Genomic DNA, 18224 nt, shown 5'->3' with positions numbered 1-18224 from the left:
ATATGGCAAATTTAAATCCACAAAATCAATAATTACATTCAAAGTGAAGATGGACTAAATACTTCAACCAAAAGGCAGAGATTTCCAGACCAGATAAAAAAGGAAGACCCAACTGCATGCCTTCTACCAAAAGATACACTTTGGATTCAGAGGCATATATAGATTGAAAGTGAAAAGATGAAAAAAGATATCCATGCAAACAGTAATTGTAAGAGAGTCTAAATGGCTAGATCAATATCAGACAAAACAGACTTTAAAACAAATGTAACTAGGGATAAAGAAAGACAGTTGATTAAATGATAAGATAATCAACACACCAAGTAGACATGATTATAAATATATATGCACCCAATCAGAGCCTGAAAATACATGAAGCAAAACCCGGCATAATTGAAAGGAGAAATAAACAATTCAGCAGTCATAGAGATTTTAGTATTCGAAATAACTGCTTTTTTCTTTTTCTTTCTTTCTTTTTTTTTTTTTTTTTTTTTGAGATGGAGTCTCGCCCTGTCACTCAGACTGGAGTGCAGTGGTATAATCTTGGCTCACTGCAACCTCTGCCTCCCAGCTTCAAATGATTCTCCTGTCTCAGCCTCCCAAGTAGCTGGGACTACAGGTGCGTGCCACCACACCCAGCTAATTTTTTATATTTTTAGTAGAGATGGGGTTTCACCGTGTTAGCCAGGATGGTCTCAATCTCCTGACCTGGTGGAGTGCTGGGATTACAGGTGTGAGCCACTGTGCCCAGCCCAATAACTGCTTTCAAAAGACAGAAAACCAATAAGGATATGGAAGACTTAAAAACATTATCAGCCAACTTGACCTGTGACTTATAAAAATTTCCACACCAATGACAGCAAGACACATATTCTTTCCAAACACACACGGATCATTTCCCAGGACAGACCATATGCTAGGCCATAGTACATGTCTCCATAAGTTCAAAAAGTGTAAAATTATAGCAAGTATTTTTTTTCTAAGCACAAGGGCATTAAAATTAACAATAGGAAGAAATTTTATTTGGAATTCACCAAATACTTAAAATTAAGAAACTTTGAAGAAAAAATTATGAGGGAAATTAGATAATAGCCTCAATTAAATGAAAACAAAAACACAGTATACCAAAATTTGTGGGAAGCATTTAAAACAGTGCATAGAGGGAAATTTATAGCTTTAAATGCTTATATTAGAAGAAGAAGAAAGGTCACAAACCACTCTAAGCTTCTACCTTAGGAAACTAGAAAAAGAACAATTAAATTCAAAGCAATCAGAAGGAAGAAAATAAGAAAGATGAGAGTGTAAATCAATGAAATAGAAAACAGAAAAGTAATATGGAAAATCAGTGATCAAAAATCAGTTCTTCGAGAAGACAACCAAAATTGATAAACCTTTAGTTACAATGACCAAGATAAAAATAGAGAAGATGCCAATTACCAAAATCAGAAAAGATGAAATATTACTACTATCCTTTTAGAAATTAAAATAAATGATGAGACTATTATGAACAACTCTGTGCTATCAAATTAGACACCTTAAGGCCTGGCCCGGTGGCTCATGCCTGTAATCCCAGCACTTTGGGAGGCGGAGGGGGGCAGATCACCTGAGGCCAGGAGTTCGAGACCAGCCTGGCCAACATGGTGAAACCCTGTCCCTACTAAAAATAATAATAATAAAAAAAATTAACAGGGCTTGGTGGTGGGCGCCTGTAATCCCAGCTACTCAGGCAGGAGAATCGCTTGAACCCGGAGGCGGAGGTTGCAGTTAGCTGAGAACATGCTATTGCACTTGCCTGGGTGACAAGAGCAAAACTCCATCTCAAAAAAAAAAAAAAAAGTAGACACCTTAAACTAATTCAAGCAGAAATGGGAATCTGAATACACCTGTATAAGAAAAAGTAAAAGTAATAGGACAATAATAAATACATAAAGTAAATAACAAATTAATAATAAAAATATCTTTCCATAAAGAAAAGCCCAGGCCCAGGTGGCTTCGTCCATGAATTCTATCAAATCTTTAAGAAGGAAACAATACCAATACTATAAACACGAATATTTTTCTTATACCAAAACCAGACAAAAACCTCACGAGAAAAATTCAGCCAATATGTCTCATAAATATAGTTGCAAAAATCTTTAACAAAGTGTTAACAAATTGATTCCAGCAACCTAGAAAGAATATTATACACAATGACCAAGAGGGATTAATCATAGGAATGCAAGGTGGGTTTAATATCCAAAATTGAATATATCAATAATATAAAAATCAAGAGCCACAGGAACATATCAATAGATGTAGAAAAAGCATTTCTTACTCCTATTCATAACAAAGATACTCAACAAACTAGGAAAAAAAGAAGTCTTCCTCAATCTGTTAAAAGATACCTACAAAAAAACCCCACAGCTCACATCATTCTTGATGGTGAAAGACTAAACATTTCCCCTACTAAGATGAAGAACAAGGCAAGGATATCCACTATTCCCAGTTGTATTGAACATTATATTAGAGGTTGTAGCCAGTGTAATGAGGCAAGAGAGAGAAAGGCTACCCACATTGGAAAGTAAGAAGACTGTCTTTGCTCACAAACAACATAATATATGAAAAAACTCATAGTGAATTACAAAGAATTTAAACTAGGTTTCTCAAAATGAAATAAGTAAAAATCAAGTGTACTTCAATATGCTAACAATGAACAATTAAAATGAAATTGAGAAAATTGCATTCACAATAGATTCAAGAATCATAAACTATATACAATATACTGTATATCGTAAACGTATGTACAATAAAAGTATAAGTATATACAACATACTGCCTAAGGCCCATGAGCAAGAGCTAGTGAGAATTTCTTTGGGAATGCTCAAAAGCACTTCTTGGACAAAGGAATAGACATTTTTCAAAAGAAGGCATACAAATGGCCAATAAGCATATGAAAAAATGCTCAATATCACTAATCATCAGAGAAATTCAAAACCACAGTGAGATACCATCTCACACTAGTCAGAATGGTTGTTATTAAAAAGTCAAAAAGCAACAGAAATTGGTGAGGATGAAGAGAAAAGGGAAGGCTTATACACTTGCTGGTAGAAATGAAAATTAGTACAAGACCAAAATGGCCAATTAGAAGCAGCTGTGGTCTGTGGCACTCACAGAGAGGAATGAAAGTGGTAAGTGAATTCAGCATTTTCAACTGAAATATCCAGGTTCTCGCACTGGGACTGACTAGGCAAACAGGTCCACCCACAGAGAATGAAGAAAGGCAGGGTGGGGTGATGGCCCGCCCAGGAGCCACATGGACCCAAAGGAATCCCCACCCTCAAGCCAAGGGAAGTGGTGAAGTGATTGTGTGATTCCACCCTGGGAAACCACACTTCTCCCATGAATCATTGCAACCAGCAGATCAGGTGATCCTCTCATAAGCCAATATCACCAGGCCCCAGGATTCCCAGCAAGGTGGGAAATCTGTCCCTACATAACCCTGGGGGGGGGGGGTGGTCCCTTGTGGGAAGGAACAGAATCAGGGACCCACTTATAGAAGCAGTCTGGCTGCTTCTTGGTAGTGCAGCTGTGCTGCATTGTCGAGGACCCTTCTTCATCCAGATTGTCTGGACTCTCCAGAGCCAGCAGGCTGGAACAGCTGAGTTGACTCAACTGCAGAGATGGCACTGCTCCTCTCCCTGGGGAACTGGTCCTTCTTAAGCAGATTCCAGCCTATCGCGACTGGCAGGCTGGAATTCCAAGCCAGCGGTCTTAACTTGTGGGATGCCATGGAAGTGGGGTTCACAGAATGATGCTGCTTGGCTCCCTGGACCCAAGTGATGGTAAAGGGTTCAACAAGAAGAGCTAACTATCCTAAATATATATGTACCCAATACAGGAGCACCCAGATTCATAAAGCAAGTTATTAGAGACCTACGAAGAGACTTAGACTCCCACACAGTAATAGTGGGATACTTTAACACTCCACTGACAATATTAGACAGATCATTGAGACAGGAAATTAACAAAAATATTCAGGATCTGAACTCAGATATGGATCAAGTGGACCTAATAGATACTTACAGAACTCTCCACTCCAAAACAACAGAATATACACTCTTCTTATCACCACATGGCACTTACTCTAGAATTGATCATATAACAAAAGTAAAACACTCCTTAGCGAATGCAAAAGAACTGAAAACATAATAAACAGTCCCTTAGACCACAGTGGAATCAAATTAGATCTCAAGATTAAGAAACTCACTCAAAACCACACAACTACATGGAAATTGAACAACCTGCTCTTGAATGACTTTTTGATAAATAATGAAATTAAGGCAGAAATCAAGAAGTTCTTTGAAACTAATGAGAACAAAGAGACAACATATCAGAATCTCTGGGATACAGCTAAAGCAGCGCTAACAGAGAAATTTATAGCACTAAATGCCCACATCAAAAATCTAGAAAGATCTGAAGTTAACAACCTAACACCTCAACTAAAAGAACTAGAGAACCAAGAGCAAACAAACCCCAAAGCTAGCAGAAGACAAGAAATAACCAAGATCAGAGCTGAAATGAATGAGATAGAGACACGAAAAACCCCTCAAAAAATCAATGAATTCAGGAGCTGGTTTTCTAAAAAAAATTAATAAAATAGATCACTAGCTAGACTAATAAAGAAGAAAAGAGAGAAGAATCAATTAAACACAATCAGAAATGATAAGAGGGATATCACCACTGACCCCACAGAAATACAAACAACCATCAGAGAATACTATAAACACTTCTATGCACATAAACTAAAAAAATCTAGAAAAGAAACTAGAAAATAAATTCCTGGACACATACACGCTCCCAAGACTGAACCAAGAAGAAATTGAAACCCTGAACAGACCAATAACAAGTTCTGAAATTGAAGCAGTAATAAATAGCCTACCGACAAAAAAAGCCCAGGACCTGATGGATTTGCAGTTGAATTCTACCAGAGGTACAAAGAAGAGCCGATTCCATTTCTACTGAAACCATTACAAAAAATTGAAAAGGAGGAACTTCTTCCTAATTTGTTCTATGAGGCCAGCATCATCCTGATACCAAAACCTGGCAGAGATACTACAACAACCACAACAAAACTTCAGGTCAATATATTTGTTGAACATCAATGCAAAAATCCTCAACAATATACTGGCAAACTGAATCCAGCAGCACATCAAAAAGCTTATCCACTACAATCAAGTTGGCTTCATCCCTGGGATGCAAGGGTGATTCGACATACGCAAGTCAATAAACATAATCCATCACATAAACAGAACCAATGACAAAAACCACATGCTTATCTCAATAAATGCAGAAAAGGCCTTTGGTAAAATTAAACATCCTTTCATGTTAAAAACTCTAAACTAGGTGTTGAAGGAACAGACCTCAAAATAAGAGCCATATAGGACAAACCCACAGCCAATATCATATCGAATGGGCAAAAGCTGGAGGCAGTCATTGCCCTTGAAAACCGACACAAGAGAATGCCCTCTCTCACCACTTTTTTTTTTTTTTTTTTTTTTTTTCTGAGACGGAGGTTCACTCTGTCACTCAGGCTAGAGTGCAGTGGCACTGTCTCGGCTCACTGCAACCTCCGCCTCCCGGGTTCAAGTGATTCTCCTGCCTTAGCATCCCGAGTAGCTGGGAGTACAGATGTATGCCACCACACGCAGCTACTTTTTTATATTTTCAGTAGAGACGGGGTTTCACCGTGTTGGGCCAGGCTGGTCTCGAACTCCTAACCTCAGGTGATCCACCCGCCTCAACCTCCCAAAGTGTTGGGATTACAGGCATGAGCCACCGCACCTGGCCTCACCACTTCTATTAAGCATAATATTGGACGTTCTGTCCAGGGCAATTAGGCAAGAGAAAGAAATCAACGGTGTTCAAATAGGAAGAGAGGAAGTCAAATTATCTTTGCAGATGACATGAGCCTATATCTAGAAAACCCCATCGTCTCAGCCCAAAAGCTTCTTAAGCTGGTAAGCAACTTCAGCAAAGTCTCAGGATATAAAATCAATATGCAAAACTTGCTAGCATTCCTGTACACTGACAAGAGGCAAGCAGAGAGCCAAATCATGAATGAATTCCCATTCATAATTTCTACAAAAAGAATAAAATACCTAGGAATACAGCTAACAAGGGAAGTGAAGGACCTCTTCAAAAAGAACTACAAACCACTGCTCAAAGAAATCAGAGGAGACACAAACAAACAGAGAAACATTCCATGCTCATAGACAGGAAGAATCAATATTGTGAAAATGACCATATTGCCCAAAGTAATTTATAGATTCAGTACTATTCCCATTAAACTACCATTGACATTCTTCACAGAATTAGAAGAAAACTATTTTAAAATTCCTATGGCACAAAAAAAATAAAGCCTGAATAGCCAAGACAATCCTAAGCAAAAAGAATGAAGTTGGAGGCACCATGCTACCCAATTTCAAATGATACTATAAGGCTACAGTAACCAAAACAGCATGAAACTGTTACAAGAACAGACACATAGACCAATGGAACAGGATAGAAAACTCAGAAATAAGACTGCCCACCTACAATCATCTGATCTTCAACAAACCTGACAAAAACAAGCAATGGGGAAAGGATTCTCTATTTAATAAATGGTGCTGGGAGAATTGGCTAGCCATATGCAGAAAGATGAAACTAGATCCCTTCCTTACACCACATACAAAAATTAACTCAAGATGGATTAAAGGCTTAAATGTAAAACCCACAACTATAAAAAACCTAGAGGCCAGATGTGGTGGCTTACACCTGTAATCGCAGCAGTTTGGGAGGCTGAGGCGGGCGGATCACAAGGTCAGGAGATCGAGACCATCCCAGCCAACATGGTGAAACCCTGTCTCTACTAAAAATACAAAAACTAGCTGGGCGTAGTGGTGTGTGCCTGTAATCCCAGCTACTCCAGAGGCTGAGGCAGGACAATTGCTTGAACCAGGGAGTTGGAGGTTGCAGTGAGCTGAGATCACTCTACTGCACTCCAGCCTGGTGACAGACCAAGACTCTGTCTCAAAAAACAAAAAAATAAAAAACCTAGAAGAAAATCTAGGCAATATCATTCAGGACATAGGCACAGGCAAAGATTTCATGACAAAAACACCAAAAGCAATTGCAACAAAAGCAAAAATTGGCAAATGGGATCTAATTAAACTAAAGAGCTTCTGCACAGCAAAATAAACTATCATCAGAGTGAACAGACAACCTACAGAATGGGAGAAAAATTTTGCAATCTATCCATCTGACAAAGGTCTAATATCCAGAGTCTACAAGGAACTTAAGCAAATTTACAAGAAAAAAACCAAACAACCCCATTAAAAAGTAGCAAAGGTCATGAACAGACACTTCTCAAAAGAAGACATACATGCAGCCAACAAACATGAAAAAAAGGTCAACATCACTGATCATTAGAGAAATGCAAGTCAAAACCACAATGAGATACCATCTCATGCCAGTCAGAATGGCTATTACTAAAAAGTCAAGAAACAACAGATGCTGGTGAGGTTGTAGGAACAAAGGAACATCTTTTACACTGTTGTTGGGAGTGTAAATTAGTTCAACCATTGCAGAAGACAGTGTGGCGAGTCCTCAAAAACCTAGAGGCAGAAATACCATCTGACCCAGCAATCTCTTTACTGGGTATATTCCCAAAGTAATATAAATCATCCTATTATAAAGATATATGCACACAAATGTCCATTGCAGTGCTATTCACAATAGCAAAGACAGGGAATCAACCTAGATACCTATCAGTGATAGACTGGACTAAAAAAAAATGTGGTACATGTATACCATGGAATACTATGCAGCCATGAAAAAATGAGATCATGTCCTTTGCAGGGACATGGATGGAGTTGGAAGCCATTATCCTCAGCAAACTAACACAGGAACAGAAAAGCAAACATCACATGTTCTCACTCATAAGTGGGAGCTGAATTATGAGAATACATGGACACAGGGAGTGGGGAAACAACACATACTGGGGCCTGTTTGGGGGGATAGAGGGAGGGAAAGCATTAGGAAGAATAGCTAATGGATGCTGGGCTTAATACCTAGGTGATGGGATAATTTGTGCAGCAAACCACCATGGCACATGTTTACCTACATAACAAACCTGCACCTCTTGCAATATGTACCCCTGAACTTAAAAGTTGAAGAAAAAAAAAAGAAAATTAGTACAACCTCTATTGAAAACTATATAGAGATCTCTCAAAGAACTAAAAATAGAGCTACCATTCAATCCAGCAGTCCCACCACTGGGTATTTATCCAAAGGAAAATAAGTCACTGTACAAAAAAAATACCTGCACTCACATGTTTATTGCAGCACTATTTGCAATAGCAAAAATACGGCTATTCGTCTGTTTTGCATAGCTATAAAGGATAACCGAGGCTGGCAAAATTATAAGGAAAAGAGGTTTATTTTGGCTCACAGTTCTGCAGACTGTACAAGAAGTATAGTGCCAGCATCTGCCTCTGGTGAGGACCTCAGGAAGCTTACAATCAGGGCAGAAGGTGAAAGGGAAGCAGGCATGTCATATGATGCCAGAGGAAGCAAGAGAGATGTTAGGCTCTTAAACATTAGTCCAGCTTTTGCAAAAACCAAATGGAGCAAGAATTCACTCATTACTGCAAAGATGGCACCAAGCCATTCATGAGGAATCCACCCCTATGATCCAAATACCTCCTACTGGCCCCACCTCAAACACTGGGGAGCACATTTTAACATGAGACTTGGAGGAAACAAACATCCAAACTATGTCAATGTAGAACCAACTTCGAGCCCACCCAGGGACAGCATGAACAAAAAAGAAAAAAAATAGAACCAAACTAAGTGCCCATCAACAAATGATTGGATAAAGAAAATGTGGTGTGTTTGTGTATACATATTATTTTATATTATATGTATAAATAAATAATACATATCATACACACACACCATGGAATACTACTCAGCCATAAAAAGGAATAAAATCATGTCTTTTGCAGCAACGTGGATGGAACTGGAGGCCATTATCTTAAGTGAAATAATTCAGAAAGTCAAATAATGCTTCTTCTCACTTATGAGTGGGAGCTAAATAAAGTTCACAACACAAAGAGTGGAATAATATGCATTGGAGACTCGGCAAGGTAGGAGGATGGGAAGGTGATGAGGGATGAGAAATTACCTACTGAGTAAAACACTCACTATTTAGGTGATGGTTACTGTAAAATCCCAGACTTCACCCCTATGCAATATATCCATGTAACAAACCTGCACTTATACCTCCTAAATCTATAAAAATAAAAAATATATAATTTAAAAAGTAAATAAATTGGAAAAGATTTTTAGAAAAAGCACCTCTGTACTTGAGGGAATTTGGAAGGCCATGAACATGCCCAGGGTAAGACACACGCTCATAAGTAAACCTGAGAAAACCAAAGCTTTCATCTCAGGCTGATCCTTAGGCTTGGTGCAAGCATGGCTAAGTATTGAAAAAGTGCCTTGGCACAGAGCCAACCTGCAAAGGTCATAAGAAGGGATTTTTGGTTTTGTTGGTTTTTAGCTCCTGGCATTCAAGAAAATACTGTCAAAACAGTAGATAACAGAAGCTAACAGAAGCTAAGGAATAGCGACTTCAGTGACCACACATGAAAAAGAATACAGTCTTTGCAAAATAGTTTGGGAAAATCATTAAACAGACTACTATAGCTTTCAACAATCAAAACACCACAGAAAACCCTGGGGTTGGAGATAATCTTATTTCCAGAGTTAATACATTATTATAATCAATACTCAGCCACATATAACATTCATTATATATTCAAAAGTATAAAACTCAATACTCCTGTTTTCAATAATAGTAGTAATAACAACAAAAATCAGAAAAAAACTATGGCCCACTTAAGAAAACAAAATAAATGATCAGAAACTGTCCCTGAAGAAGTCTAGACAAAGACTTTAAACAAGTGTATTAAATATGCTCAAAGAGCTAAGGGAAAACATAAACAAAGAATTAAAGAAAATCAGGAAAATGATATATGAACAAAATGATACTATTAGTAAATAGAAATTATCAAAGGAACCAAACAGAATATTTGGCATTAAAATGCCAAATAATTGAAATGAAAACTTCACTAGAGGGGCAAAGCAGACAATTTGAGCAAGCACAAGAGAGCACAGGTGAACTTGAAGATAGGACAATTCAGATTATAAAATCTAAGGATTAGAAAGGAAAAAAGAGGAAGGAAAGTAAAGAGAGCCTAAGAGACTCCTGGGACACCATCAAATGAACCACATATGTGTTATGGTATTTTCAGAAGGAGAAGAGAGACAGAATGAGATAGAAAGAATATTTGAAGAAATAATGGTCCAAAATTTTGCAATCTGCTGAAATATTTAAATCTACAAATTCAGATTGAACAAACTCCAAGTATTATAAACTCAAATAACCCCCAACAAGACACATTATAATCAAACTGTCTAAACTAAAGGCAATGAATCTTGAAATGAGCAAGAGAGAAGTGTCTAGTCATGTACAAGGATCCTCAGATTAATAGCTAATTTCTCATAAAAAACTAAGGAGATCAGAAGACAGGGTTATGATGTACTTAAAGTGCTAAAAGAAAAAACCTTTCAACCAGGAATCCTATATATCTGACAACATCATCCTTCAGAAATGAGGGAGAAACTAAGTCGTTCATGGATAAACAAGAGCCATGGAAGTCTGCACCACTAGATCTTCCATAGAGGAAATGCTAACTGGAGTGCTTCACATTGAAATGAAAGAACACAAAACAGTAAGTCAAAGCCATATGACAAATTAAAGGACTTTGGTAAAGGTAAATGCATGGGCAAATATAAAAACCATTAAACCATGATATAAATCATTCTATTATAAAGATACATGCATGCATATATTTATTGCAGCACTATTCACAATGGCAAAGACATGGAATCAACCTAAATGCCCATCAATGATAGACTGGATTAAAAAAATGTGATACATGTATACCATGGGATACTGTGCAAAAAAAATGAGATCATGTCCTTTGCAGGGACATGGATGGAATTGGAAGCCATTATCCTCAGCAAACTAACACAGGAACAGAAAACCAAAACACCACATGTTCTCACTCATAAGTGAGTTTGGTTTTTAATTCCACTTTTTATTTGGTTTTTAATTCCACTTTTTATTTGCAACAGGATTCAAAAAACAAATGCACAAAAATGATTATAAATTTGTGAAATAACTTATCTCACAAATGAGATAACTTGGATGAAATAGACAAATTTCTACAAACATACGAATTATCTAAACTTACACAGAAGAAATAGGAAATCTGAATAGATCTATAACAAGTAAAGAGATTGATTCAACAATAAGAATCTCCCGACAAAGAAAAGTACAGGACCAGATGGCTTCACTGGTAAATTCTACCAAATATTTAAAGAAGAATTAATCAATCTTTATCACACTCCACCAAAAAATAGAAGAGGAAGCAACACTTCATAATTCATTCTATGAGACCAGAATTATCCTGATGCCAAAGCCAAAGACACCATAAGAAAATATAACTACAGATCATACCTTAAGAATATAGATGTAAAAACCCTCAGCAAAATATTATAACCAACAGCATATAAAACCATGACAAAGCGAGATTTATCCAAAGAATACAAGGGTAATTCAACATAAGAACATCAATCAATGTAATATACATTAATAGAATAAAAGAAAAAAGACAACATAGGATCATCCCAATTGATGTGGAAAAACTTCATCAACATTAAGGCATTTATTTAAAAACTGACAGCTAACATCATATTCAATGGTTAAAGACTGAAAGCATTTCCCATGAGATCAGAAACAAAACAAGGATTTCCACTTTGATAACTGCTATTTAATTTGTACTAGAAATTCTAGACAGATAATTTAGACAAAAAAAAGAAATACCAGCCATTCAAATTGGAAACAAAGAAGTAAAACAATCTCTATTCATAGATGACATGATCCTATACACAGAAAATCCCAATTAATCTTTTAAAAAAAAACAAAACTACTACATATAATAAACTAATTCAGTAAAGTTGCAGGGTATAAGGCCAACACATAAAAAATCAGTTGTGTTGCTTTTTTTTTTTTTTTTTTAGTTGGAATTTCACTCTTGTCGCCCAGGCTGGAGTGCAATGGGGTGATCTTGGCTCACTGCAACCTCCACCTCCTGGGTTCAAGTGATTCTCTTACCTCAGCCCCCTGAGTAGCTGGGATTACAGGCACATGCCACCACACCCAGCTAATTTTTGTATTTTTAGTAGAGACGGGGTTTCACTATGTCGGCCAGGATGGTCTCAATCTCTTGACCTTGTGAACCGCCTGCCTTGGCCTCCCAAAGTGCTGGGATTACAGGCGTGAGCCACTGCGCCCAGCCAAAAATCAGCTGTGTTTCTATACACCCCCAAAGAACAATCCAAAAAAGATAGTTATAAAAGCAATTTCATTTATAATAGCATCTAAAATAATAACATACCTTGGAAACAAATTTAATGAAGGAGGTGAAAAACTTGTATACTCGAATCTACAAATCATTGCTGAAAGAAATTAAAGACTCAAATAAATGGAAATACATTCCATGTTCATGGATAGGCAGGTTTAATATTGTTAAAATGTCAACATTACTCAACATGGCCTGAATATTCAATGCAATTCCTATAAAATTTCAATGGCCTTTTTTGTAGATATGAAAAATTTTGTCCTATACTTTTGGATATAGAAAAAATTAAAATAGGGTGCACATACTTTTGAGAAATGAATAACAAATATGTAAGAATTCAAAGCCTGTAACGTGACCAAAGGAGACTTTAAAAGACAAGTTATAATCTTCAATTTATTCATAGAAAAAATATGAAATGTTGAATATCTTTTGTATTTTCGGCTCAAAAAATTAGAAAAGTTTGGTTAAGCAAACTTAGAGTATAAAAAGTTTAACAAATGAATAGATGGCTATAGGAGTGAATAGCAAAGCACCCAACATATAAAGTCCCATGCACCACCATCTCCCCACATACACCATTGCAAAATCTGTAGCAGGTAGTTTTATATTAAAAAAGGCAATAGAATAGACAATTTTGGCAACTATGATAAGGAATGAAGAGAGGTCAGAAATATAATAATAAGAGCACATGAATTACAATCTTACACAATATCATTATATTCAAAATCTGGAATAAAATGAACAACTTTCTAGAAAAATATAATCCATCAAAATTGGCCTAAGAATAAATTTAAAATTGGAATGAACCAGTAGCCATTAACAGAGAGTAAGATAGAGTAATCATTTATACCCACAAAAGGTACTAGGATCAGAGTGTTTTATGGCCTCATCAAACCTTCAAGAAATAGCTAATCTTTACTTTAATAGAAACTATTGCAGAGAATACAAATAGATGGGAAAGTTTTGACTCATTCTACAAAGTCAGCAGTACACTGATGCCAAAGATAAAATCAGTTAAGAAAAAAAATTCTAGACCCATCTCACATTAAATATCTTTTTTTTTTTTTTTTTTTTGAGAGAAGGTCTCACTGTTGCCCAGGCTTTGGTGCAGATATGCAGTTTTGGCTCACTGCAGCCTTGACCTTCTGGGATCAAGAGATCTTTCCACGTTAGCCTCCTGAGTAGCTGGGACTACAGGCAGATGCCGTCAAGCCCAGCCCAGTCAGCATTTTTTGTAGAGACAGGATCTCACTATGTTGCCCAGGCTGGTCTCAAACTCCTGGGCTCAAGTGATCCTCCCACCTCAGCCTCCCAAAGTGCTGGGATTTACAGGTGTGAGCCACTGCACCCAGCTTAAATGCCTATTCTTGGCATCAATAGATTAAAAGAACAAAACTATATGATCCTCTCAAGAGTTGCCGCAAGCATTTCAATAAAATCAATAATTATCTATAATTTTTTAAAAAATTAAGTAAATCAGCTATAAAAGGTAACTTTCTTAATCTGGTTTAATATATCAACCTGAAATCTCCAGGCCAGGCCACAAATGCTATAGTGAACCATTATAAGCATTTCCAATCAAACCAAAACCAAGACAAGATCTGGCATCATTTCTACTGGAGGCTCCAACCATTGTAAGAAGACAAGAAAAATAAAAGATAAAATATGGGAAGAGAGTGATAAAATAGTCTTTGCTAGAAGAAAAATATTATCTTTTATCTAGAACTGTCAAAATAATAAGTTGATAAACTACTAAAAATAAATTCTATAAGATGACTGGATATAAGATCAATGTGCAAAAATCAATAGCTGTGACTAATTAGCAAATGCAATTAAAAAAAAATCTCTTTAAAATAGACCTAAATATTGAAAAGTGCCTGGGTATAAATCTAGAAAGAATGCACAGGACTTTCTGGAGAAAAGTTTAATAATGAATGGTTTTTAGATAAGCTAAAAGAGATTTCTAAGTTCCATTTACAATCTTAAGGAAAACTATGCTTTTAAATTTGTGTTCTTGATATACTGCATACCAACTTCACATCAAAGTAGCTGTATTTTTCTGCATACAACAAAGCCAGTCAGAAATAAAACAAAACAACAAAATATCCACACTGACAAACAAATAAATGTTGATTGACGGGTGGGGATTCCAGTCCCCAAACACCTGGACCCCCTTAGCTGGCAGAGCATTTTCTTCCCTGTGGTGGAAGAGAAGCCTTCATCCTGCCCACAAAGCCCTGCACTGTATTCCTACCTTGTTGTGAGACTAGTCCCCATCCCGTAGCCCAGCAGTTGGCACTGGTAAGGTTCACTTCTGGAGTTGCAAGGCAGACCGGGAGCACGGAGTCAGAAAACACAATGCGGGTCTTCAGCTGCACCAGGGCCACGTCACCTCCGATGGGGTGGTGCACCTCATATGTGGGGTGCAGGATCACCCTGTTCACCTCATACCACTGGGTGTGGTTGCCGGCCACCCTGAGGTTTATGAGGCCTACGTACATGTCATAGATTTTGATATTCTTGTCCCTGTGGGGGTGAGAACAGAGGCACAATGCCCGCAGCTTCCTGTGTGGTCAGCCCACAGGCCTGGAGAGGCCAAGCGCAAGGGGCTGGCACTCACTCGGTGGGATTGAAAAGCCAGCTTCTTCCTGCAGCATAGTAGGGACCTATCTGGCTGTCTGGCAGAGTTGCCCCCTAAAGAGTCGACTTGGCCCATGGAGGCTCTGGGGACCCAAGTCTGTACACGACCACCAGCTGTACAGGCCAGCAGCCCATGCATGTGAGACCTGCTCTGACTCTTACCGACAACCTGGCTGCACACATCCCTCTGGAGGTCAGATGGCCACAGAAGAGGCATGCCTGCTGTGCGGGGCAGCTGTGGTGAATGGGGCTGTTGGAGGAGCAATCGGGAAGGCCAGGTGCTTAGAGAACAGCCTTGCTTATGGGGACCTGGCTGTGCACTTGAGGAGCAGCCTCATTTCTGTGGGGCCTGGCTGTGCACTTGAGAACCAGCCTCACTTGTGGGAATCTGGCTGTGCCCTTGAGGACCAGTCTCACTCGTGGGGACCAGGCTGTGCATTTGAGGACCAACCTAGCTCATGGGAACCTAATCGTACACTTAGGGGATCAGCCTTGCATGTGAGGACCTGGCCGTGATCTTGGGGACCAGCGTCACTCTTGAGGACCTGGCTGTGCACTTGGGGGACCAGCCTCAAGGATGGGGACCCAGCTGTGTGTTTGGGGACCAGCCTCACTGGTGGGGACCTGGCCTTGTGCGGGTCGACAGTGGTGAAGGGGGAGGCTTGCGTGGGGTCCATCCAAGCCGCTGTGGGCACACCCTGCAGGCCCAGCTACCCACACCGTCCCAGGCCCGCGCCCCCTTACTGGCGAAAGCAGTGCGCAGCCGACAGCACCCAGTACTCATTGAGGATGGAGCCGCCGCAAACGTGGAGGCCCGCGTAGTGCACGCTGACCTGCCACGGCCACTTCCTCTCGGGCGCAGGGACGCCTCCCAGGATCTTCCCCTCCATGCTGGGCCGACCACAGGCTGCAGGGAGAACGGAGCTCATGGTGGAGCCACGCTGGAGCCACGGGAGAGGTAGGGAAGGCAGGGGAAGTGGGGGAGGGGCAGGGGACACAGGAGGAAGGGAAGGCAGGGGACATGGGGGAGGGGAAGGGGCAGGCAGGCGACATGGGGGAGGAGGCTCCGGCACTGAGAGAAGCCCCAAGGGCACTGTCTCCAGCCGCCCATCCGCCCCTGGGGCAGGGCCTACCCACGCTGCCAGTCAGGGAGATTCCCTGGTTCTCTGGGTGTCTGTGGACCGAGGCTGCGACCCAGGGAGGGGGCACCACCAGGAGCAGCAGCAGAAGGCCCAGGGCAGAGGGCCCGAGTGGGCCCATGCCGGAAGCAGGGGCAGCCATGAGGCTCGAGGCAGCGCCCCCAGCGGGTGACTAGCTCCTGACACGTGACTGTGTCTCCAGCACAGGGGATTGCGCCCCCACCAGGTAGTTGCACCCCAGCAGGTGACTGGCTCCCACTAGGAGATGGCACTCCCAGCAAGTGAGGGCACCTGACCTGGACATGCGACTGCACCCCCAGCACATGTCTGCGTCTCGTGGATTCACCTCTCCTGACCTGGGAACATGATGGCTCCCAAGCTGGACATGTGACAGTGCCCCAACCATACCTCGTATGCCTAGGTGTGGCATTCCATTCCACAGTCAGGTCTAAACACACTGGTCCATTTGAGAATTCTGTGTTTTAAATCGTGATGTTCTCAGTTTTCTCCATGGCCCAACTTAATTCTGTTAGGTCAATGACAATTTATACATCTGCCACCCAGCTATCAAAAAAAAAAAAAAAAAAGAAAAGAAAAGAAAAGAAAAAGAAATAGGCCAGGCGTGGTGGCTCATGCCTGTAATGCCAGCACTTTGGGAGGGTGAGGCAGATGGATCACTTGTGGTCGGGAGTTTGAGACTACACTGGCCTACATGGCGAAACCCCATGTCTACTAAAAATACAAAAATTGGCTAGGTGTGGTGGTATGCAACTGAAATCCTGGTTCCTTGGGAGGCTGAGACAGGAGAATCGCTTGAACCTGAGAGACAGAGGTTGCAGTGAGCCGAGATCACACCACCACACTCCAGCCTGTGTGACAGAGCAAGACTCCGTCTCAAAAAAAAAAAAAAAAAATTCATCAAGCCTTCATTTATACCTGCTAAAATTTATCCCATTGATTTTACATTATGGTGAGTTGTATAATTATTTCATGATATATTACAATGTAATAATAGAAATATAGTGGACAATAAATGTAATGGGCTTGAATCCTCCCAAAACAATTTCCCTGCCAGGAGGCAGCTTTGGAACTGTGTAACAGGCAGAGGTTGCAACAGTTTGGAGGGCTCAGAAGAAGACAGGAAAATGTGGGAAAGTTTGGAACTTCCTAGAGACTTGTTGAATGGCTTCAACCAAAATGCTGATAATGATATGGACAATGAAATCCAGGCTGAGGTGGTCTCAGATGGAGATAAGGACTGGAGTAAAGGTAATGCTTGTCACGTTTTATAAAGAGACTGGCAGCATTTTGCCCCTGCCATAGAGATTTGTGGAACTTTAAACTTGAAGGAGATGATTTAGGATATCTGGTGGAAAAAATATCTAAGCAGCAAAGCATTCAAGAGGTGACTTGGGTGCTGTTAAAATATTCAGTTTTAAAAGGTAAACAGAGCATAAAAGTTTGGAAAATTTGTAGCCTAATGATGTGATAGAAAAAGAAAAACCCATTTTCTGAGGAGAAATTGAAGCTGACTGCAGAAATTTGCATAAGTAATGAGGAACCAAATGTTAATGGCCAAGACAACAGGGAAAATGTCTCTCCAGGGCATATCAAAGAGATTTCTCACAGCCCCTCTCATCACAGGCCTGGATGCCTAGGAGGAAAAAATGGTTTTTTGGGCCAGTCCCAGGGCCCCCATGCTGTGTGCAGCCTAGGGACTTGGTGCCCTGCATTCCAGCTGCTCTAGCCATGGCTAAAAGGGACCAAGGTACAGCTCAGGCTATGGCTTCAGAGGGTGCAAGCCCCAAGCCTTGGCAGCTTCTACATGGTGTTGAGCCTGTGGGTGCACACAAGTCAAGAACTGAGGTTTGGGGACTTCCACCTAGATTTCACAGTATGTATAGAAATGCTGGATGTTCAGACAGAAGTTTGCAGCAGG

General features: G+C 40.0%; 1 protein-coding gene across 1 annotated transcript in view; it reads right to left on the bottom strand.

The window, feature by feature from the left end:
- Positions 1 to 16427, bottom strand: part of PRSS38 (serine protease 38) — a 29871-nt gene extending 13444 nt beyond the window's left edge. Inside the window, exons 1-3 of the mRNA XM_032137706.2 lie at positions 16280 to 16427; positions 15891 to 16053; positions 14761 to 15032 (exon numbers count right to left, since the gene is read on the bottom strand). Of these exons, the coding sequence (XP_031993597.1) occupies positions 14761 to 15032; positions 15891 to 16053; positions 16280 to 16427 (583 nt within the window). The remainder of the gene's footprint in view (positions 1 to 14760; positions 15033 to 15890; positions 16054 to 16279) is intronic.
- Between the last annotated feature and the right edge of the window lie 1797 nt (positions 16428 to 18224).

The sequence above is a fragment of the Hylobates moloch genome, unplaced genomic scaffold (assembly GCF_009828535.3).
Source record: "Hylobates moloch isolate HMO894 unplaced genomic scaffold, HMol_V3 SCAFFOLD_18, whole genome shotgun sequence".
In the NCBI taxonomy this organism is placed as follows: Eukaryota; Metazoa; Chordata; class Mammalia; order Primates; family Hylobatidae; genus Hylobates; species Hylobates moloch.
This window is presented reverse-complemented; position numbering and strand designations above follow the sequence as displayed.